A 25,871-nucleotide genomic window follows, 5' to 3' on the forward strand; every position below is an offset into this window, starting at 1 on the left:
ATTAAATGCAAGAATTAAAAGTATTCTGTTCCATTACTAATCATTGTTACAGACGAACTGTGTAAACCCCCAATTCCTATGTTAAAACCCTAACCCCCAATGTGGCTGTATTTGGAGATGGGGCCTATAAGGAAGTAATTAAGATTAAATTAGGTTGTAGAGTGCGTCCCTGATTCAAGAAGATTAGTGTCCTTATAAAAAGAGACCAGAGAACTTGCACTTTCTCTCTCTCTTTCTGTCTGTGCACACGGAAAGAAGAGGTCATATGAACACACAGCAAGAAGATAGCTGTCTGCAACCCAAACGAAGGGCCCTCATCAGACACCAATCCTGCTGGCACTTGATCTTGGACTGCCAGTCTCCAGAATCGTGAGAAAATAAATTCATTGTTTAAGCCATCCAGTCTAAGGTATTTTGTTATGGCAGCCTGAGTAGGCTAATACGATGATGATTTGGGATTAGGAGTGGAGGAAGTGATATATAAAGGGAGGATAGAGATCTCTTGGATCACAATTTAACTACTAGTGTTCTAAGACCTAAAGATAACTCTGCTAAAGAATTCGACCTTACAACAGCTATTAAATAGCACTAACCATTGAAAATACTGGAATGACTTGCCTGAGCTATCTTCACAAATTAAATAGCTTCTATAATTAAAGCTTTCTTCAAAAAAATAACACATGAAATAAAGGGGTCTTACATCTTAACTAATTTTATAATACAAGATCCAGTAACACTTTTCATATCTAATAATCTTTCTATCAATTTCAAACTAACCTCTTATATTAAATATATTAAAATTCTTGACATATTAAACTCTTACCGTATCCCATTCCTTTGGTCAAAAGCAGGTATCATAGAGTTAGGATGTTCTGACATTAATGCAACAAGCAGCTGTAGGACATCCATTAGATTGTCATCCTAAAACCATTTTAGAATTTTTTTTAAATAAAGAAAAAAAACTTATTTGAACACTGAATACTTCTGAAACAACAGAAATTTCAACGTTAGAAAAAACAAGCAGACATATAAACAATATATACTTGTTTCTAACAAATTTTTCTTTACATATACATATTCATCTGTATAATTCAAAATACACAGCACCAAATGGCCAAATAATTTAATCAAAAACATAAAATAGCTCTTATATTATACCGTATCAAGATTTCCTAAAGCATATTCTATAGATATAACAGACCTGACTTAACAGGTTTTTTTTTAAACCTTTTTGTAAAGGTTTATATATCAAGAAATTGGGAAGAAGGGGGAACTAGATTGTTCTTTTCTATCACAGCAAGATATATTAGAGCCTTTAATATGCTAATATATGTTGTGAATCTGGTCATAGTGTTGGGGGCAACATATTATGTACCATTCCCTAAACTTCTTTTACATGGACCATCTTCTTCACTGAGCCTCTCAAGAAACTAGTTTCAAGAGAAGACTTTTTGGAAAATGGTAACTGGATAGTTCTCATCTATTATCTGATGTCAGGATTGAAAATAGAGATGATTAATAAATGTTTATTGAGTTGACATACTACTATATATGGTATAACTTGATAACATTTACAGAAGAGCACAGGAGCATATATGAGTTCTGAAATAGAACAAGAATTTCAGGAAAACCCTTCAAAACCTTTACATATCAGTAGGGCCTATCTGGGAGACACTGACCCAAAGAGGTAAAAGTGAAGCAGCAGCTGGTTATCTCCTTTGCCCTGCCTCGAGATTTTCACTCACTGTTTTAATTTTTGCCGAGGCAGTACCTGAACACCTAATTCTCAATATGCTAAGTAAACGATCTAGAGATAGGGCACTGAGCCTTTGCAAAAGTGTTATCTGAAGGACCTCAAAGATTTTTGATTTAATAGATTCAGAGAATACAGAAGATCACTGTGACTTCCAGCTTCTCTCTTATGAAGTACTTCAGTCCCTTAGGATTAACAAAAAACAAAATCACATATAACAGGCTACTAGGAAATTCAATTGAAAATCTTCAACTACTACATCCAGTCAGAAAAATCTAAAAATATAATAGAACACCCGACTCAAGAGGAAAAAGCAAACAAAATCAGTAATGTTTGAGTCAAATGTGATCCAGTCAAGAAATTTAATACATTCTTTTCTGCTCCAATTAACATAAGTCAAAACAACATCTCTCATTTATTAATGATTAAAGAAAGTACTATTTCACACTGTAACAGATATTTATTAACTCACAGGACGTGAATTATAACATAGAAATGTAAATTATCATTTAAAATGTTGAGCTTTATTTGAAATTCCACCCATTTCCAAATTTTACTTATTTAAAAAACATTAAATCAGATTATTTAGTCAGATTACATCTGGCACATATTACATTTTCCCAGTGATAAAAAATAAAGAAAAAACCCCAGGGCATTTCAACCAATTTATTTTTCAACCTCTTTTTCAACCACATAATTTTATATCCCCTTACAAATGAGTTAATTTAATACTATTTGAATATGCAAAATCAGTGGTAAGATTGTATTATGAATTTAAATATCCAATCATATTTAATCATTTTATGTTTTGTTTTTTTTATTTTTTAAAGATTGGCACCTGAGCTAACAACTGCTTTTTTTTTTTCCCCCTGCTTTATCTTCCCAAACCCCCCGTACATAGTTGTGTATCTTAGCTGCAGATCCTACTAGTTGTGGGATGTGGGACGCCGCCTCCACGTGGCCTGACAAGCAGTGCCATGTCCGCGTCCAGGATCCGAACCCTGGGCCCCCGCAGCGGAGCGCGCGAACTTAACCACTCGGCCACAGAGCCGGCCCCATATTTAATCATTTTAAATGAGGGTTGCTAAGATTTAATTCTTACATACATTTACTCCCCATTATAGTTATATCATTAATGAAATATTTATTTAACCGTTTTTCCTTTAAAAAAAAGCCCAAAATACAGCGTCAAGAAATAAAATCCCAAAATATAAAATTCAAACGTTACCTCATGCATAGTGAGTAGGTAATTAAGAATGGCCTGTAGTTCATCTTCCTTTACTCCAGAATCCTTTAAAAACATAATACAACTATCTTATAGTTACATTAAAAACACTTTTTTAAGAAAGGAAATTATATACATAGATTTGTTGACTTAGTCAGTTCCTATAAGTATAAAAAGATAATACAGAATCTAAATTTAAAATAAAAATTGAGGTAAGCACTAAAGACATGCAGTATTCAAGGCTATGTGGAAGTCAAAAGAGGTCTGACATCAGTACCCTGTTTCAGCACCTTATATAATATGATGACCCATTTCAGAAAGCCACAGAGTCCTGAAGTGAGCAAAAATAATAATTAGTGATAAATAAAAACATATTATCCACAGCTATCACTTCTCTAATACAGAAGACAACTTTTCTATTTATTTTTTCTATTAAATTTGGAGAGTAAACTGAACAGTTTCTAAAATTACCAAGTTAAAATGTCAAGTACTAAAAACAGTAGTAATTTCACTGGGAAAAACACTGCACTTTCAAATATAAACTTAAGTATGAAAATTTTCAACCTACTCTTTCAATTTATTAATAATAAAACAAGCTGCAATTTCAAAAAAGAAGAATACGAAAGAATTAGGAAACAAATAAAAACATACTAGGAAAATAGAAAAATAGACAATTCAAGGGATAAATTTTTTAATAAATGGAAACAAGGTACCTGAGTCTGAAAGACATACTAAAAGTTAGGCCCACTTACCATAATATTATGTGACAGCTAATAAAGCATTAAAGTGTAAAACATAAGAAATAAAATGATACAGGAAAATATCAAATAAATTATTGGCAATGAATACTGCCATCTTATAAAACCAAAACATCTTCCTTAAAAATAATATTAAATTTTACTTTACCAATAGTAGAATGATAAGGGACAAAATGAAATCATTTCTAAAGGCTGCTACACCCACCTGGTGCATTTATACAGGAAAATTATTTCTCAAAATCTCAATGTCAGTTACAAGGAGCCTCCTAAAAATGAAATCTCCTTGAGGAGCTTTGTTGACTACTGTATCACCAGTGCCAAGAACATTAGAAGTAATAGAAGCTCAGAAAATATTTGCTGAATGAAACAATGAATACACTTGAACTCCTACAGAAATTCATATAACATATATTACAATCATCAGTCTCCAATTCTGCAATAACATATATCCATATAAGCCCAAGAAAGAACAAAAACCAAACAAGGAAACAAATATCTTTTAAAGTTATTTTCCAGTGCATAACTCTAGTGACAGAGCAAAGAGTAAGTAAACAGAGACTGTACTTTACGTGAAATTATAAGTTACAATCCACACATGCTATAGGATAAGAAATATAAACTCACCTTCATCACTAATTGCTTAATGAACATTAACAAGAATGCTCGTAGAGAAAGTATTTCTTTTTGATTAGGTCGTGGTCCATCTTTAAACAAAACAAACATATATACACACAGATTTAGTTTTTCAAAGACCTCAAAGCTAAATAGAAAACTCTTACTCCCAATAGTTCTTCCACTTATTTATTGAGAAACGTAAAGCTCAGTCTCCTAAAGAGTTTCATGTCTCTAGAAAGACAAGCATTCAAACTCACATGCAACCTCACACCACATCCAAATGTACAAAATGGATTATGTTGAGGAGCCAGCCTGGTGGCATAGTGGTTAAGTTCATGCACTCCACTTTGGTGGCCCAGAGTTGGCAGGTTCAGATCCCAGGCACAGACCTACACACTGCTCATCAAGCCATGTTGTGGTGGCATCCCACATACACAACAGAGGAAGACTGGCACAGATGTTAGCTCAGGGACAATCTTTCTCAAGCAAAAAGAGGAAGATTGGCAATGGATGTCAGATCAGGGCCAAGCTTCCTCACCAAAAAAAAAAGGTTTATGTTTAAACTACAATAAAGACTTTTGTTTTTGAATAAGGTCAAAGGAATTACAAAACATAAAAATGAGGTAAATAAAATTTGTACTCAATAATAATATGCACTTATATTTTGTTTTACAAGACTCTGAGAATGTTACTATTGCAACATAAATTTACAAAGGAAAAAGCAAAGGAAAATCTAAACTTTAAATAAAGTGAAATTTAGTATGAAAAAACTTTTTTCTACTGTTACCATTGTGTAAGATAATAGAAAAATCTCAAAAAGTACACCTCAACAAAGTATCGTTCAGGAAGAAGGGAAACATTACGTTGACTGCCTCTGACATCTCCATCTCTTCTTGAAAAAGTCCTCGGTCACACATGGCTCACATTAAAGTCAATTTTCATGTCTCAAACATATAATTCCCAAGTGGAAAGCTTTTGAAACCAAACACCCATTGTTCTAAGATCCTAAGTTAGATACCTGTTTGCCTCACATTTTCTCCAATTTTTCCCCTTACTAATCATTATTTACAGTTAGTTCCTAGACCACCAAAGCATAGGACCACCATGACCTGCAACAGATCAATTAAAATAGGAAGAAAATTGTTTAAAATTTGTTCCACATGACAATGCCTAGAAAAAGAATAGGTTACAGAGTTAGAAAAGACTCACAAAGTTTGTCCAGTTCTCTCACTTGAAGTATGAGATTTCCCCAGAGCCACTAATCAGTTATAAAATCATGGCCAGAATATATACTAACACCCAGGACAATACAAGAGACACCTAGAGCACCATGAAATAGACACTGGGAAATTATGGCCTAGTTCTAGATCTGACACAACCTTGCCAGCTTAAACAGATAGTATAAACTCCCTGTGTCCTCACAGCTTTCTAAATTATAAATAGCATATTCTCTGAGAAAAAAATCATTTATTTTGAAAGAGACTTTAAGAAGGATTGTACAAATATGAAACCTTGTCTTCGTAAATCACTGAACAGCCAAAGCCATAGAGTACAATCAGAATGTATGTTGTATGACTCTCCAGCACCTATTTCCTGATTTCAAGCAATAGCCCTCAATTTTTATCAAAGGACTGAACCCATCCTCACTCTAAGATCATGAATTTTGGAGGTAGAGGGGCCTCCATGTCTGGGCAGTCTGAAGAATACCTGCCACACAGATGGGCACATGATGCAATCAGAGCCAAAGAGCAATAAAGAGACTTTTGCTGGAATTGCTCGTTATAAGCAGCTGCTCTTTTGCTGGACTTAAAGTTGTGAGGATGTGAAGGTAGAGTGGCTGCTTGCTACTACAAAGGGAGAGAATATATGACAAGAGCCAATACAGAAGAAATGGGAAATGGAGAGATAAATCGGGTCTGAGGGCCATATTCTGAACCGCTGTACCAAGTTCTACTGAAACTGCAAGTTTATATGAGCTGATCAACTCCCTTTTATGATGGAAGCCAGTTTGAAAAAGGTTTTGCAATACTTGCAATCAAAAGAGCCACCCTTTGGTCAAAATTTTTATTTTTACCTCTTCCATAAACTGTTGACATGATGAATGAGTATTATCCTTCCAGTAATGTAGTCCTGATTATACAGGAAAATAATACTGAATTTTATACAGGAAAATAATACCAAAATTTTGTGGTTTCATTATATTAGTTATTAGAAGCAGATACTCTCTACTTCTGCAAGAAATCTCCATCTCTCAAAAGACACTTTTTTTAATGACTCTGGTTGTAACAATTGGCCTCAGCATCAATACCAGCTGCTAATAAAGAATTTCTTCTCATTTTCAGTGCCTTAACACAATCATTCCAGTCATATTTGTGCCCCAAATAGCTCATACCAGCAAAAGTAGCATTCTTCTATAGAAGTAGCAAGTTATTAACCTCTGGCAACCACAATTTAGAAGAAACTATCAAAATTATCAACAAGATTAAAATAAAATTTTGCCATAATAAGATTTTTAAAACTTCCAGAGTAATGTAATAGCATTGATTAAAACAAAAAAAAAGAAAGAAGAAAATCCTGATTTGCCATATGTTTGAGATAATATATAGAAAGAGATGGTATACCTAATCCTTTTGGGGTAATACCACTTCGATCCTGAGGATTCACTGCCCAGTAGTAGTACTTCAGTGTATGCATGATGAGAAGCACTGTTCCAACTCTCCGAATGGTATTATATATGTTGACTGTACCAATGAACTCCGTGGACAGGTAAGTATAGAGTGTCATCTGAACCTAGAGAATCAAAATGAAGAGCTTAAAGACGTTTACCTCCATTTCCAGTTATACCCTCAGGCTACTTTATATGGACCATACTTGTTTCAAAAATTAAGATGCTGAGCTTGATAACATCCAAGTTAAGAGGTAACACACATCCACTGATAGACATGCAAAGAGCACACACTTCTTATAAAACTAAACCAAATAAACTTTTTTTTACAGTAGCATTATAAAGTAACCTGTCCCAATTATATCAAATTTTTATAGCACTATTCCATGGAAAAAAGTGATTCCTATTTAGCAATCAGCAATTATTCATGAGCATGCATCAATTCTTTATAATAAACTTACTACTTATGCTGTGCACAGTTGTTCTAAAAAGCAAGAATTTTCTCTGTTTTGCAGAAAATCAGAAGCTAGAATAACTCCAAAACAAAAGAAAAAGGAAGTAGGAGTAACTCAAAAGATCAAAAGTAGGAATAAGTTAAAAGAAAGAAAACCATACAAAAACATGTAAAGCCTACCTTAAGAAATATTAGAAAAGCAGAATTCTGCTATAATAGCTCATTACTACAATGATTGTAATCATAACAATACAGTCTCTAAACATGTTTATCAGCTCTGTCCCTCAATTAGGAAAGAATTCTACTAGTCTTATTTCTAAATAAGCAGTCTTAAATAAACACCTAAAAACTTATTAACTTCAAAATACAAGCTCTTAATATGTAAGAAAAAGAATATAAGTGCTGCTCCACCCTGTACATTTCATCTTAACACAAAATTTCAGTGAAATTATGGCTCTAAAATTTACTAAGAACTATATTGTAGTACTTATAGCACCAAAAAAGAAAGACAGCTTTTGCTCTACTCTCATGTCAAAATCAAGAATTTTTAATTTCATTGCTAGTGGATATATTTTATAAACTGAACAACTTTAAGTAGGGCATATGTACTTTCCCAAACTACTCCTGATCATTTATAATAAAATATTTATGTTACCTTCCTGAACATTGACGGCATTTTCATGTTCAACCCTACAAGATACCCCAGTGTCACCTGGCGATATCTTTAGAGAGCAAAAATTAGGTGCCTATCTTCCAGATTTCCTATAAATAAATAATCAAGACTAAATGAATTAAGGAGTCAATCAGCAACTATCTATGGCAAAGAGTAACAGATACTGAACTCCTTAAAATTGAGGCTTAGAAGATGATTGTAGTTTAGAAAACTATACATATGCTATAATCTACTGATTTGCTGAAAAATAACACTATTTTGATGTAGCTACTGCTCTTCAAATGGATAGGCCCTGTTTGTCATTGAGGCTATATAACACTTTCTATGACATGATTCAAATTCATAACCATGCTATTTTGGTCATTCAGAAAATACTGACTTCCACCTGCATGCATAGTGCTGTATTATGGAACTACAATGGCATACACACTGTCCCTCAGTGGCTGAAATCCAGTTGAGAAGATGAAAAATACACACAAATTTAAGTGAAAAAGCAAAGACGCCTACTGAAAAAGCAGTAGACGCCTACTGAAACGTAAGAAACATAAGAAAAGACACACAGCAATATGTTGCAAAATGAGTGGCACAGAACTATTAAATACTATGAATTCAGAAGGCAGAGAAATTATTATAGGATAATCTAAAAGAATCAAGAAAAGCTTCACTAATAAAGTAGGTATTAAGATAGGCTTTGAAGATAAGTAGTAGGATAGGTAGACAGAACAAAAGAGGAAATTTTAGACAGGAAAAATGGTAGATGACACAAAATTTTTTCCTAGATCTAGAATGATGGTCTTCAATTGTGACTGTGCAATAAAATGCCTGAAAAACATTTTTAAAAAATACTGATGTCTGGGCCCTGTCCCAGACCCATTAAATCAGAATCTAGGGTAGAGGACATGGGATTCTGTTTCTGTTTTTTTGAAATAACTTCTCCCCACTGATTTTATCAACAAGCAAGACTGAGAACCACTGCTCTAAGATAACCTTTTGATACCTGTCTAGCCATTGAGGATAACTGAGTGTTTAAGCTGGAAAGCCTAAAAAGGAGAATTGGCATGAAAACTTAACATTAGAAAAGAGACTATTCTGAAAACAGTGGGAAACCATTACCTAATTTTATATGTATTATGTCATATTCTTTTTCTTAAAAAGCTCCCCCTGCCCCAAACTGTATGACCTTGTGGCCAAACAAACTTTGAATCTGCCCTTTGTTGTAACTACCTTGAAAATAAAATAAAAGTAGCTACAACCCCTCATGGATACACAAAGCAGACGGCTGAAACAGAGGAAAGTTTAATGTTACCAAATCAATTGCAAATTCTAAAGAGGAAATTAAAGAAAATTATTAACAAGGAAAAGTTAAGAAATCAAATGTAATAATACTAAGACCTTAAGGAAATGATATAATAAAATTTTTTAAATATTTCCCCACAACTAAGTATCTACTAAGAGGCTTTTTGACTACATCAAAAGAGACCCAAAGCCTTACAAATATGCTGCTTCATAAGACAAAAAGTGTCTAGCAAAAGGTTTAAAAAGTAATTTGAAACAATCCTTAAAAAGAAATAAGACTGAGGGTCATAGAAGAGAAAGAGGTCAAATTTGAACCCAAAGATAAAAAGCTACAACCTCCAGCTGCCTCCTTTGATTATTTCCAAATGGCAATCAGAGTCAGCAGCTGTTTTTCTCTTTAACGTCTGAAAAGACAGCTGAAAATAAGATACTATGACTCTAGAATAGCAAAAAAGTCTGCAGAAATTTTTTTCTGACAACTAGAATAAGTATGTGCTATTCCAACCTAAATAACGATAAACACTGCAAGTGGACCAAAAAGAAGAGAGTAAGAAGAAATAATAAATGGGTTTGAAATAATACAACTTCTAATAAAAGCTACAGATAAGACAATTACACAATTTAATAAAAATTTCTGTTTCAAGTTCTACTTAACACTACCACTATTAATATTTTTAGGATAATTTAAAACAACACTGAGATTTATCAAAGGTTTTATTTATATACTTTATCACAAATTCAATTATGTTCACTTAGACATAATTAGTTTGTTGTTATAATACTAAATAAATTACTGTGTACAAATATAATTTTATTTACTAATTTGAGTTAATGTGAAATTAAAATGATTAAATGAGACCAGTATGTCATGGAAGCTTCAAAAAGGATGACATTTCCACTATTTCATCATGAGTTCATCATGTTGTTGAAAGGAGTATGTGTGTAAGGAAGAGGGAGAGTGAGTGTGGTTAGTTAAGGGATGAAAAAATATACATATTTACATAATGTATACATACATATGTATGCATACATATGTATGTATGTATATCTGCAATAGAACAGAGCTATAGTTCATAGAAAAAATTATATTTACATTGGAACTGTCCAACTTTGATTTATATTTAGTAAATCAAAGTCTCTCTCAAGTAAAATTTTATTTGATTTAACAACAAAAAATAAAAAGTATAGCTCTGTTTTCTAAAACTACTGAGAGGAAGGAGGAGAGGTAGGGAGAGGGAGAGAGATACTGACTTGCAAATTTACCTAAAAAGATTAAAAGTATACTTAATCAAAACATGCAATACACTTATATCATATATAATAGCATATAAAAGAAAATCCTCACAATTATCACTCTCCTCAAGCACAAAAACTTAGCGAAGACAGTAAAACAAAAGCAATATATATACTACCTTGGCTGGGGTATGAATCCATATAGCTGGGTTAAGAAGAATGTGATCACACAATTGCTTGAGTAGGGGCATCCCATTCTGCAGATTACTCAGATATTTTGAAAATGCAAGACAAAGTTCAAGTACTGCTCTGCTGACATGGGATTTGGAAGACTGCGAAGAAAGGTATTTCAAAGGTCACTATCAATAAAAGGCAAGGTAAATAAATTAAAGGCTGTCAATACAAGAAAAAAGTTGGCCAACAAACTATGCTCAAAGTCAAAGATGCCATGAGACTCAATATCACATTTCTCTAATAAAGCAATGGGGGCAAGGTAAACAACAAAAGGTTATTCTAAATTTAGGTAATTTTACATAAGAGAATTTCTCAAACACTTAGGAGACCAAGTTCATGGCCTGCAAATTAAGAATCAAAAATGGAAAGCATTTCATACTTCACCTTTTCAAGACTATATCCTATTACCAAAAAGCCCTTGCAGGCAAGCATCTGCTCCTGCATAGCAATTGAGTTCTTCAACAACTCCATGATAAAAGCCAGCAAAGTTGAACTGTAATAAGCAAAAAGACAATGGTTTAAAAAAACATATTCTATTAAAAAACAACAGGTTAGATAGATGCAGTCTTTCATTCATCTTAATAAAAAGTTCTCAATTTCAAGGAAATTGAAGTTCTACTAAAACTGCCTCCAATATTATTTCAGGACTAGAATTTTAAAGTAAGACAAGGATTTACTCAAATATTTATTTCATATACTTTATCACAAACATACAAATAAGTGAATTACTTAGAAACAATATGACAAATATGGACAAAACAGAGAAAAATTAACAATGTCCAAAAACAAGTAATAAAAGGCTAACATAAGTATATTAAAGCCTTAAAGAATAGATGTAACTTAGATCAGCAAGTATATTCAATTTTGGAGGGTTAGCAGACAACCAGGGAAAACACAGGTGGAGCAAACAGACTAGGGTAGAACTCCTCAAAATGTGTTAGGGTTCCAGACTGGTCTAGTTTGAATGGAACAGAGTGTTCATAAAGGGGAAAATAAGAAAGTAGAGGGGGAGACAAAATGAAATCCTCAAAAGAATTTAGTTTATTATTCCAATAGGAAAATAGTAATTCACAGTCAGTTGAGAAGACTTAAAATGAATAGGGGCCACAGTCATGCTCCCATCCTCAAAACTTTTAAGAGATACTTAAAATGGAATGGAATGATGTCAGCTGTTACCTCCTTCTCAAAGGGCCTGAGAGAGTCCCACAAAGAAACATAGAGCATAACTGCCAGCCAACCTCCTCCATAAAAGTACTTTTAACTGTCAGCAGTTCCAATAAAGAGGATGAAAAATAAATTTGAAAAAAAGATAACCAAGAAAAAAAATAACTGAGCCCTGTTACAAAGGTTTTAGACCAGGATACAAAAATATTTTATGAAGTAGTAACATGTCAAGGATAATTATATTTTAATTTTTTTAATATAGTCAATAAATACTACATTTGATCCCATTCCTTTAAAAAATAAGCCATTTTGTTTCCTGAAAATAATCTCAAGAAAATTATTACATTATTAAATATAGAGATTGATAACATACTTCAAGTTACGTATAAAAGTAGTAAACAGATAATTTTTAAAGGGAGAATGGAAAATATTTAAATTACTCAAATAATAAATTAAACATAAATATTTTACTATAGTTTCACTAGAATATACAGCCATGAAAAATTCATTTTGATATCCTCTCCAACGTTTTATAACTTGTCCTAGAATTCATGTCTCTGACTTTTTTAGACTCAACACTACAACAGAGAAGACAAACGTGCCAAATATACCATCAAATAAAAATTTTAAAAATCCACTAAATCACCTATCATATAATATCATCAAAAATTTTAGATTTCAATTATTCACATGCAATCAATAATAATTAAATATGAAAAACCAAATTCCCATATTAAATCACTGCCAAACAATTTAAAATATTTTTAAATTAGAATTTAGACAAATGTATTCATTTTTGATAAATCCACTATCACTATTTTTAACTTTATTCAAAAACAATTTTGTTTTTTAGAACTTCCAGATTTTCTACTGCAAAGTAAGAATTTAAATTAATACTATTATTATTGATATGAATTTGTAACAACATTATAGTTCACAAATTTCTTTAAATTCTTTCAACCCTATGACAAATTTAAAAGGCAGAAAAAAACACTGCAGCTCAACAGTGATGAAAGTAATTCTCATACCAAATTAAAGGAAAAGACCAAAGGTACTCACCATATACTCAAGTCAACCTCATCAGATAAATATTGCCTATAATCCAACTGTGCAAAAAGTGGAAACAGCACTTGTACTCCTCCAATGGAATGCATAGCACTTTGTATGGAATGTGTTAAAACTGCTTTCACATCCTTATAAAATAGAAGACAGTAAAGATTCCAATGACTTATTTTCCAAAAAAATTAAAAAGTAAAGCATAACAGAAACAATAAAATATTACATTTCATGTGTTTAATAGAAGCTATCAAATATGTCTCAACAATACATCAAAATTTACCATTAAAAATATTCTTAAAAGATTATAGCTAGTACCTGGAGCATGAGTGCATGCGGTGAATGAACAAAAATCGAAGGGTTGTCCTTAGGGGATGATTCAAGACAGAGCTGGGCATCTGTAGCACGTGGATTGTATGTGAACGCAATGGCACTAGAGAGCTTGCCATCGTACAATAAAAGTTTGTGATGCTCAGCAAGGAACAGGTCACTTTCTGCTTTGAATTTAAATGTACCCTAAGAATTAATAAAAAGTAGAACAGTTAAGACAGTAGGTCACAAAAATAAAATCTAGATACAAATCACCACAGATATGAAAATTTAAGGAGATGTACAACTGATCATTTTCCCAACAATATTAAATGAGAGGAACCCCGCACATTTAATTATTTCTAAAGAGGATTGAATTTATTTTAAAGATATAATGGAAATCAAGTCAACTTGACATTAAAAGGTTACATTTAAAAAATGTTAAATTTAGTGTCCTATATAGTGTATTTTGTCTTTTTTCATTGTATTTTGTCTTTTTTTTTCCACTTGTGGTAAAGAGTGTATTTTGTCTTTTTTCATTGTATTTTTGTCTTTTTTTCCCACTTGTGGTAAAAAGCACATAACCCAAAATTCACCATCTTAAACATTTTTAAAAGTACAGTAGTGTTAACTATATGCACATTGTGGTACAACAACTCTCTAGGACTTACATATCTTGAAAAACTGAAATTCTGTACCCATTGAACATCTCATTTCCACCTCCCCTATCCACTGGCAACCACCATTCTACGTTTTGATTCTATGAGGTTGAGTACTTCATATAATTCACCTAAGTGGAATCATAGAGCATTTCTTTCTATGACTGACATAAAGTCACAAGAAGATTCTTGTGTCACAAGGTTACAGTATGTGACAGGATTTCCTTCTTTTTTAAAGAGAAATAATACTCCATTGTATGAATATACCACATTTTGTTTATTTACCCATCCATGGACAATTAGGTTGCTTCAACCTCTTGGCTGTTGTGAATAATACTGCAATGAACATGGGTGCACAAATATCTCTTTCAGAGTCTGCTTTCAATTCTTTTGGATATATACAAAGAAGTAACACTGCTCAATCATATGGTAATTCTATTTTTAATTTATTGAAGAACCGTCATACTGTTTTCCACAGAGGCTGCACTATTTTACATTCCCACAGACCGTGCATATGGGTACTAATTTCTCAACACCCTGGCCAACATTGTTATTTTCTGAGGTTTTTTCTAATACAACCATACTAATGGGTGTGAGGTGATATCTACTGCGGTTCTGATTTGCACTTTTCTGATGATTAGTCATGTTCAGCCTCTTTTCATACGCTTGTTGGCCATTTGTATGTATATCTTCTTTGAAGAAATGTCTATTCAAGTCCTTTGCCCACTTTTGAATGAGTTACTTGCTTTTGTTGTTTTTGACTTGTAATTCTTTATATAGTCTGGATGTTAATCCTTTATCAGACATATGGCTCAAAATATTATCTCCCATTTCATAGGTTGCCTTTTCACTCCGTTCCTTGATGCACAAATGTTTTAATGCACAAAAGATTTCAAGCTCAATGAAGTCCCATTTGTCTATTTTTGCCTTTATTGCCTGTGTTTTTAGTGTCATATCCAAGAAATCATTGCCAAACTAAATATCATGAAGCTTTTCCTCTGTTTTCATGTAGGAGTTTCATGGTTTAGGTCTTATGTTTAAGTCTTTAATTCATTTTGAGTTAATTTTGGTATAAGGTAAGAATCCAGCTTCATCTTTTCCATGTGGATATACACTTTTCAAAACACTCTGTTGAAGAGAGTAACCTTTCACCATTGCATGGTCTTTGTATCCTTGCAGAAGATCATTTGACCATAAATGCAAAGGTTTATTTCTGGATTCTGTTCTGTTCCATTAGTCAGTGTGTCTATCTTTATGCAAGTACCATGATGTTTTGATTACTGTAGTTTTGTAATATGTGTTGAAATTCTAAACTGAGACCCCTAAGATTCCATATGAATTTTAGGTTGGTTTTTCTATTTGTACAAAAAAATGTCATTGGGATTTTGATAGTAATTGTATTGAATTTGTACATTGCTTTGAGTAAGATGCATTTTTTAACAATATTAAGTCTTTCAATCCATGAACATGGGATGTCTTTCCATTTATTTATGTCTTCTTTAATTTCTTTCAGCAAGGTTTTGTACTTTTCAGTGTACAGATCTTATGCATCATTGGTTAAGTTTATTCCTAAGTATTCCTTTTTATGCTATTTTAAATAGGATTGTTGTCTTATTTTCCTTTCAGATTGTTCACTGTTAGCGTATAGAAACGCAAGTGACTTTCGTTGATTTCTATCCCACAAGTTTGCTGAACTTGTTTTTTGGTTCTAATAGTTTTTTATGAAATCCTTAGGGTTTTTTACATAAAAGATCATGACATCTGCAGACAGAGATAATTTCCATTCATCCTTTTCAATTTGGATGATGTTTATTTCTTTTTCTTGACTAATTTAGCTCTGGCTAAGACAATCAGTACACACGTAGTATAGATGCAGTGAGAGTGGGCAAAAGACAGGCAATAAAATCACTTGTAGGGTAAAAGCATAGTAAAGGCAACAGATCAACTACCTGTGAAGGTAATACGAAGGTTAAAAGACAAATGTACTAAAATTACCTATTTCAATGATAAGAGGGTAATGGATAGACACACACTAAACAAAAGACTATATATGATGTGAAAAACATAATGTGGGAGGAGGGAGGTGAAAAAGTAGAGCTTTTAGAAAGAGGTCAAGCTAAAGAGTCTATCTACTCAATATAGACTGTTACATGCATAGTATATTAAATAGGATCCTCATGGTAACCACAAACCAGAAACCTATAGCAAGCAGGAAAAAAAGTAAGACAAAAGAAATCAAACATATTACTAAAGATAGCCATCAAACCACAAGTGAAGAGAGCAAGAGAAAAAAAAAGGAACTGAGCAGAACTACTAAAACACCCAAAAATAAGGAAAAAGTGACAAAATGGCAATAAATACATATTTATCAATAGCTACTTTAAATGTCAATGGATTAAATGCTCCAATGAAATGCCATAGGGTGGCCAACTGGATAAAAAAACAAGATCCATGTATATGCTGCATACAAGAGACATATTTCTGCTCTAATCTTTATCACTTCCTTTCCTCTGCTAACCTTGGATTTCATTTGCTTTTCCTTTTCTACTTCCTTAAACTGTTAAGTTAGGTTATTGATTTGAAATCCTTCTTTTCAAGTAGGCATTTATCACTATGAACCTCCATCTTAGTATTGCTTTCTCTGAATCCCATAAGTTTTGAAATGTTTTCATTTGACTCGAGATATTTTCTAATTACCCTTATGATTTCTTCTTTGACCCATTTTTTAAGAGTCTATTGCCTAATTTCCACATCTTTGTGTATTTTTCAGTTTCATTCTGCTATTGATTTCATTCCGTTATGGTCAAAAAAGATACTTGGTATGATTTCAGTATTCTTAAATTTGTCAAGACTTGTTTTGTAGCCTAACATGTGATCTATCCTGAAGAATGTTCCATGTGAGCTTGAGAAGAATTGTGTATTCTACCGTTGTAGGATGGGGTGTTCTGTGTATGATTGTCAGATCCAATTGGTCTATATGGATCTCTGCTTCCTTAGTGATTTTCTGTATGGTTGTTCTGTCCATTATTGCGAGTACTATAGTATCCTCCTATTATTATGTTTCTGCATACATCTCCCTTCAATTCTGTCAATGTTTGCTTCATATATTTGGAAGTGCTGATGCTAGGTGTACATATTTTTAATTGTTATATTTTCTCAATGAACTGATACTTTTAACCATTATATAATTTACTTCTTTGTCTCTTGTGACAATTTTAGACTTATAGTCTATTGTTTCTTCTCTCTTTTGGTTGGCATTTGCACGTACTATCTTTTTCCATCCTTTTGCTTTCAGCCTATGTACATCCTTAGATCTATGATGCATCTCTCCTAGACAAAATACAGTTGGATCTTATTTATTTTATCCATTCATTTCTTTTGATTTGGAAATTTAATCCATTCACATTTAAAATAATTACTGAAAGGAAAAGACTTATTATTAACATTTTACTAATACTAATTTGTTAATTGTTCATTGCTTTCCCTTGTATTTCATCAATTTTTTGGTATTTACATAATTTGATCACTTTCTCTTTTTATTTTGTGTAACTTCTATAAGTTTTTTTTTGTGTGTTTACCTTGGGAATTACATAAAACATCATAAAGTTACACAATCTATTTTAATCATAACAACTTAAACTTCAATTGCATATAAAAATTCTACTCATTTACTTCACCACCACCCCATTTTACATTACTGATGCCAAAAATTACATCTTTTTAATATGGTGTATCCAATGACATAGATTTAGACATTTTCTATTCTTTTGTCTTTTAATTCCATACCGGAATTATAACCAATTAATGCACCAATGTTATAATGCTATAGAAGTCTATATTTGTCTATATATTTACCTTTACCAAAGAGCTCATATTTTGTCTTTTAAGTTAGTTCTAAGAAATTACAAACAAAATTTTTCAAAAATTTAACTATAATCACTTAAAGCCAAAAAGAACATCTTTTCTGACAGCTTGTGAATTCTGATTCAATAATGCTATAAAAACAAAATGTGAAACAGGAATAGGGACATTGTCTTTACCTGTCTGACTTTTATGTGAAACAGTCAAAGGGCTATAATTAAACATATCACTTTGATCATTTTTTTTCTAAAATTTCTACCTCCTAGGTAAACTATTAATAATCTGTAAGCATTTCACTTTTTTAATTTAATTAAAGCTAATTATAATGGGAATTTTATCACTGCATGAGTTTAAAATAACTGAATAAATGGTTTTGGGGGAAATGCCATTTGGGCCACCTACAAAAGCTAACCTATTTGCCAATTTTTACAAATAAAATCATATGGTTTGGGAGATTATATAATCCATTTTCCAAAGGCAGAAACTCAAAAATTACAAATAAATTAATTTGTTTGAGTCAAAAAAGTTAATTTGTGGCACAGTATAGATCAGAAACAAGATCAATTAAAAAAATAATTTACTCTCTGACTCTGTTCAAAGTACTGTATGTCAATATTAACAGGTACAATTTTTGAAAAGACACAGTTCAACAAACATTTTATCTCCTATTTTGTGTAGAATTTAGAAATGAATCATTCCTACTCACAAAACTAAACTAGACTAAACCAATCTAAACACAACTAAAACTAAGTATTTGGTATATTTCAGGAATTGCTGCAAATATTATGGAAATAATATTCATGTGCAAATACTATTTGATGTAATTAATTAAAATAAAAACAATGCCCTTCCAAAGGACTTAAAGCAACATGGTATTTTACCAAACAGTAAAAACATACAAAAGAAGCACTCTACCCTTCATTTCATTTGAAAAACATACTTTTCAATCATTAAAGTTCTTAATCAATTGCAATGTTTTAAAGGTTTTTGCATTTCTCTGCTATCTTAATCAAGTTTTCAGGAATTCTCTAAAACATGGATTATACTACACAATAGATTTCTACAGTAATAAATAAGAAAAGCAAGGAGTAACTTTATGATCATCAATTTCTCACTTCATGTTATTTTTTTGTTTTGTTTTGTTTTCTTTTGTTTGTTTGTTTTTTTGGAGGAAGATTAGCCCTCAGCTAACTACTGCCAATCCTCCTCTTTTTGCTGAGGAAGCCTGGCTCTGAGCTAACATCCGTGCCCATCTTCCTCTAGTTTATACGTGGGACGCCTACCACAGCATGGCTGCCAAGCAGTGCCATGTCCGCACCCGGGATCCGAACCAGTGAACCCGGGGCTGCCGAGAAGCGGAACGTGCGAACTTAACCGCTGCGCCACCAGGCCGGCCCCTCACTTCATGTCATTCTTAAGTACAGTTTTATCACTACCTGAACACACAAGTGAGGAAAATGATAGCAATCCATATATTAGAAATGACTATCAATAAGAACTTGGCCTAAGTTACATAAAGTACTATTATCCACAATTATTTCTACATATTTATCATTAAGCTGCCTCTCTGGGCCTCAATATATTTCATGGATAGGAATATAACCTATGACCAACTGGGATTATCTCAGGAATGCAGATTGGATTAACATCTAAGCGATCAATGTAATACACCATATCAATACAAATAAAGAACAAAAATCACATGATCATCTCAACAGAAGCACAAAGAGCATGTGACAAAATCCAACAACCCTTCACAATAAAAACATTCAACAAGCTAGGACTAAAAGTGAACTTCCTCAAATTTCAAAGACCATCTATAAAAGATCAACAGCTAACATCACAGTTGACAGTAAAGACTGAATACTTTCTCCCTAAGAACAGGAAAAAGACAGGGACATCCACTTTTACCACATTTTTCTTTCTTTTCTCCTTTTTAGTTTTGCTGTGGTAAGAACACTTAACGGGAGATCTACTCTTCAAATAAATATTAAGGATATAGAACAGCATTGTTATCTATAGACACAACATTGGACAGTAGATCTCTAGAACTCATTCATCTTGCATAACTGAAATTTTAATACCGATTAGCAATTCCTTGTCTCCTGGCCGCCAGTCCTAAGCAACCACTATTCTATTCTTTGCTTCTGTGGGTTTGCTATTTTAGATATCTCATATAAGAGGAATCATGCAGTATTTTTCCTTCTATGACTGGTTTATTTCACATGGCAAAATGTCCTCAAGATGCTGTAAGAGAAGTTCTAGCCAGAGCCATTAAGCTAAATAAATAAATAAATAAATCCAGATCACAAAGAAAGAACTAAAACTATACAATTTACAAATGACATAATCTTATATATAGAAAATCCCAGGAAATCCACACACACACACATACACACACAAATCACAGTCAATAAACTATTACAACAAGGTTGTAGTATAGAAGATAAATGCATAAAAATCTATTTCAATACCAGACACAAGCAAGAAATAACCTGAAAATAAAGTTAAGAAAGAACGCCATTTCCAATAGCACATAAAAGGAGAAAATATGTAGGCATGAATTTAACAAATGATACGTTCTCTGAAATCTACTAAGAAAAATAAAGACGACCTAAATAAATGGAAAGATATCCCATGCTCATGGATTGGAAGACTTAACACTTTTAAGATGACAAAGACTCTCTAAATTAACCTACAGATTTGATGTAACTCCTATGAAAATCCAAGCTGCTTTTCATGCAAAAATTTGAAAACATATCTAAAATTCACATACAAATACAAGACACCAAGAACAGTCAAAACAATCTTAAAAAAGAACAAAGTAAGAGGACTCACGCTCCCAAATTTAAAAAATATATTTTACAAAGCTACAGTATTCAAAACTGTGTGCCACCAGACTAAGGATAGATATGTTCAATGAAACAGAATACAGAGTCAAGAAATAAACATTTATATTTACAGTTAATTGATTTTTGATAAAGGAGTCAAGAAATACAATAGGAAAAGAATATCCTTATCAACCAATGATGCATGGACAACAAGAAATACAAATGCAAAAGAATGAAGTTGCACCAAATACAAAAATTAACTCAAAATGGATCAAAGATTTAAATGTAAGAGCTAAAACTATTAAACTTTCATTAAAAAACATAGGAGTAAATCCTCATGAACATGGATTAGGAAATATTTTCTTAGATATGACACCACAGCACAAATAATAAGAAAAAATATAGACAAATTGGACATCGTCAAACTTAAAGAAATTTCTGCTTCAAAAGAAAACATCAAGAAAGTGAAAAGACAAGCCATGGAATGGGAGAAAATATTTGTAAATCATATATCTGATAATGGACTTGTTTCTAGAATATATTTTAAAAATTGTTAAAGCTGAGGCTGAGGGAAGGAAGAATGGGGAGTTGTTCAATGGGTACAGAGTTTCAGTTTGCAAGATGAAAAAAATTCTGTAGATAGATGCATACAATGTGAACATACTTAATACTACTGTACTGTACACTTAAAAATGGTTAGAAGTGGTAAATTTTATGTGTATTCTACCACAATATAAAAAAAACTTTTAAAATTCAACAAAAAGCTCAATTTTTAAAAAGGAAAAGGATCTAAATAAATGCTTCTTTAAAAATATACCTAAAAATAACCTATAAGCACACAAAAAAGGCTCAACATCATTAGTCATGAGGGAAATGCCAATCAAAACCAAACCACAATGAGATACCATTTCACACCCTCTAGAACGGATATAATCAAAAAGTCAAACGATAACACATGTAGAAGAGAGTAGGGAGAAACTGGAATCTTCATATACTGCTGTGGGAATGTAAAATGATACAGCCACTTTGGAAAACAATCTGGAAGGTTCTGAAATGATTAAATACAGAGTTACACATTACCAGCGATACCACTCCAGGTACAGACCCAAGAGAAATGAGAACACACGCCCACATATAAACTTGTACACAAGGGTCCACCGCAGCTTTATTTATAATATCCAAAAGGTGAAAACAGCCCAGTGTCCAACAACCAATGAATGGATAAAAAAGTGTGATATATCCATACAATAAAATATTATTTAGTAACAAAAAAAATGAAGTATTGATGCATGCTACAACATAGATGGACCCTGAAAACATCACACTGCATGAAAAAACGTCACTCACAAAAGATCATGTATTGTACTATTTCATTTGCATGAATTGTCCAGAATAGACAAATCCATAAAGAAAGTGGATGAGAAGTTGCCAGGGACTGAGGAGGTGGAAAAACGGGGAGTGACTGCTGATGAGTATGGTGTTTCTTTTTTGGATGAACATAATGTAACATTAGAGAGTGGTGATAACTGCACAACTTTGTGAATATACTGAAAATCACTGAATTGTATATATTAAATGGGTGTTACAATACATAAACCATAGCTCAATAAAGCTTATATTTTAAAAAGTCATTCATACCAATGGCTATTCTGAGACCCATTAACAAAACTTTAAAACAAAATTCAAACAAATAAACTTCACTGAAAGTAATCTACTGACTAGCAGAAGCAAGCCCAACGCTATTTAAAGAAAATCAACAAAATCCAGACACCTATGTGATAAAAATCATAACATCCATTATCCAATCCAAAATTAATGAACAATCCAACAAGCCTGAAGTAACCAGGAGAATGTCAGTAAATAAAAATAGACTCAGAAATACAGATGATGAAATTAGAGGAAAAAGACATTACAACAGCTATTAGAGCCAGCCCTGATGGCCTAGTGGTTAAAGTTCCATGTGCTTCACTTCAGTGGCCCAGATTCGGTTCTCGGATATGGAACCACATCATTCATCTGTCAGTAGCCATGATGGGGTGACAGCTCACATAGCAGAACTAGAAGGACCTACAACTAGAATATATAACTATGTACTGGGGTTTTGGGGAGGAAAAAAAAAAGAGTACGATTGGGAACAGATATTAGCTCAAGGCGAATCTTCCCCAGAAGAAGAAAAAGAAATAGCTATTGTAACTATGGTCAAGTATTTTTGTTTTTAGAACAGCTGTATGGAGAAAAACAGATGATAATGAACAGAATCAAAACTTAGAGAGCAAAAAACATGATATGAAAAATTTACCTGATGGAATTAATAGCTGATTAGACACTTGATAAGGAAGGATTAACATAAATATTGCAAAGAGAACACCACAAAAGAAAACAATTTATAAATCAGGCAAAAAAAAGCCAGAGTCTCAATGACCTATATGCTTATATCTAAAGGTCTAAAATAAATATAATATGAATTCTGGAAGATTAAAAAAGACAGAAAATATATTTAAATAATGGCCAAAACATTTTCAAATTTGACCAAAACTATGAACCCACAAATCCAAGAAGTTCAAATAATCTGAAGCAGACTAAGCACACACACACAAAAAGCCCATACCAATATATACCATATTCAATTTCTGAAAATCAGTGATAAAGAGTAAATCTTAAAACAAGCAAGAGAATGGGGCTGGCCCCGTGGCCGAGTGGTTAAGTTCGCGCGCTCCGCTGCAGGCGGCCCAGTGTTTCGTTGGTTCGAATCCTGGGCGTGGACATGGCGCTGCTCATTAAACCACGCTGAGGCGCGTCCCACATGCCACAACTAGAAGGACCCACAACAAAGAATATACAACTATGTACTGGGGGGCTTTGGGGAGAAAAAGGAAAAAAATAAAATCTTTAAAAAATAAAAAAAAATAAAAAAAAATAAAAAAAAACAAGCAAGAGAAAAGACATATTACATACAGAGGAAGCAGTATAATAAAGACCACGCACTTCTTGTCAGAAACCATGCACGTCAGTTAACAAAAGAACATCTTTTAAAAGCTCAAAAAAGAAAACTCTCACCATAGAATTTTGTAAACAGTGAAACTATTTTTCAAAAATGAAAGCAGAAGAAGGCTTTATCAGACAAATAAAAGATGAGAAAAGTCATTAACAGTGAATCTCCATTACAAAAAATATTAAACTTATTCAAATGCAAGGAAAATGATATGAGATGGAAACATTAATCTACACAAAGGCAAAGTGTCCTAGAAATGGTAAATACATAAGTAAATACAAAACACATGATCTTCCTCATTTTTAATTTCTTTAAAATATAAGTGAATGAATCAAAAATAAAAAGGTAGCATGGGAACAAAAATATATGAAGAAGTAAAATTTATGACAATAACAAAACAAAGGACAGGAGGGGTAACTGCAGGAGTATGTTGGAAGGGTATTACACTGTACAGTATCATTTGTTGGTAGACTGTGATAAGTTAAAGTTTAAAAAATTACTAATAAACCAAAAGTAGAAATAAAATGGAATACTAAATAATATGCAATTAATCCAAATCAAACCAAGAAAAGAGAGAAGAATCAAAGAACAATGAGAGAAACAGAAAACAAAAAGCAAGACAGTAGATTTAAGTCACACAATACCAATACAGTCATACACCACTTAACAAGAGGGACACGTTCTGAGAAATGCGTCATTAGGCAATTTCATCATTGTGAGAACATCATACAGTGCACTTACACAAACCTAGATGGTATACCGTACTAAACACATGGGCTTTATGGTACTAATCTTATGGGACCATTGTCATATACGTGGTCCACTGTTGACCGAAATGGCATTACACAGCACATAGTTGTACTTACATTGAATGTAAAGTCTGTGAACACTCCGATTAAAAGGCACAGATTGTCTGACTTGATAAAAAAGCAAGACTCATTTTTAAAAACGTAATATATTTCTAATAAAAACTCTTCAGAAACTAGAAATAGAAATTTCTCAACTTGAAATGATATCTATAAAATATGGATGAATGCTTTCCCCATGAAATCAGGAACAAGACAAAAATGTCTACATTTGCCACTTCTATTTAACTATTTATACTGGAGGTGCTACCCATTGCAAAAGGCCAAAAGGAGAAAAGGCATAGAGATTGGAAATGAAGAAATAAAAGAACAGTCTACATGAACAAATGTGTAGAAAATCATGAAATAACAACAACAAAAAAGCTAGTAAAACTAATACCAAGTTTAGCAGGGTCTTAGGTTAAAAAGTCAATAAACAAAACTCAATTGTATTTCTATATACTAGAAACAAATGTTTGTAAATTGACATTTTAAAATATACTACTAATTATCAAAAAAATATGAAATACATAGAAATACCTTTAACAAAATGTATGCATGGCCTGTACAATGAAAACCAAAAATCAATGCTTGGAGAAATTAAAGAAGACCTAAGTAAACAGAAAGATGTATCATGTTCACACATGGGAAAATTCAGTATCAGTGAGATGTCAATTATTCTCTCATTAATCTACACGTTAAATAAAATACCAAATAAGACCCCAGTAGACTTTTTTATAGAAACTGATAAGCTGGTTCTCAAATATGTCTAAGATGCAAAGGGCTAAGAAAAGCCAAAATGATTGTGAAAAAGAAGAATACAGTGGAGGGTTTTAGACTTCCTCTTATCAAGACTTACAATGAAACTACAATAATCAAGAAAGTACAGTATTGGCATAAGTAAAGACATATAAATCACTGAAATACAAAAGAGTCTCAAAGATGCCAAGGTAAGGCAATGGAGAAAGAATGGTATTTACAAAAATACACTGTTGCAATACCAGGATATCCTTATGAAAAGAAAAAATGAACCTCGATCCTTACCTCATACCATACACAAAAATTAACTCAAAATGGGTCACAGGACTAAATATAAACACCAAAACTATAATACTTAGAAGAAAACATGAGAAAATCTTTCCAACCTTGGAACAGGACACAAAAATCATGACAATAACCAAAAAAAATAATAAATAGGAATTCATAAAAATTAAATTCCTCTGCTCTTCAAAAGCCATATTAAGAAAA

At 32.4% G+C, this 25,871-nt stretch overlaps 1 protein-coding gene across 4 annotated transcripts in view; it reads right to left on the bottom strand.

Annotated features, from left to right (window-relative positions):
• The window catches only part of LRBA (LPS responsive beige-like anchor protein), a 710,247-nt gene that overhangs the window by 580,022 nt on the left and 104,354 nt on the right, over positions 1 to 25,871 (bottom strand). For all 4 annotated transcript variants that reach the window (XM_046655938.1, XM_046655936.1, XM_046655939.1 and 1 more), the window contains exons 10-17: positions 13,445 to 13,642; positions 13,130 to 13,263; positions 11,291 to 11,399; positions 10,852 to 11,004; positions 6,973 to 7,141; positions 4,361 to 4,440; positions 2,982 to 3,044; positions 824 to 921 (exon numbers count right to left, since the gene is read on the bottom strand). In XM_046655938.1, the coding sequence (XP_046511894.1) occupies positions 824 to 921; positions 2,982 to 3,044; positions 4,361 to 4,440; positions 6,973 to 7,141; positions 10,852 to 11,004; positions 11,291 to 11,399; positions 13,130 to 13,263; positions 13,445 to 13,642 (1,004 nt within the window). The remainder of the gene's footprint in view (positions 1 to 823; positions 922 to 2,981; positions 3,045 to 4,360; positions 4,441 to 6,972; positions 7,142 to 10,851; positions 11,005 to 11,290; positions 11,400 to 13,129; positions 13,264 to 13,444; positions 13,643 to 25,871) is intronic.

Source organism: Equus quagga, chromosome 3, assembly GCF_021613505.1.
Source record: "Equus quagga isolate Etosha38 chromosome 3, UCLA_HA_Equagga_1.0, whole genome shotgun sequence".
Classification (NCBI taxonomy): domain Eukaryota; kingdom Metazoa; phylum Chordata; class Mammalia; order Perissodactyla; family Equidae; genus Equus; species Equus quagga.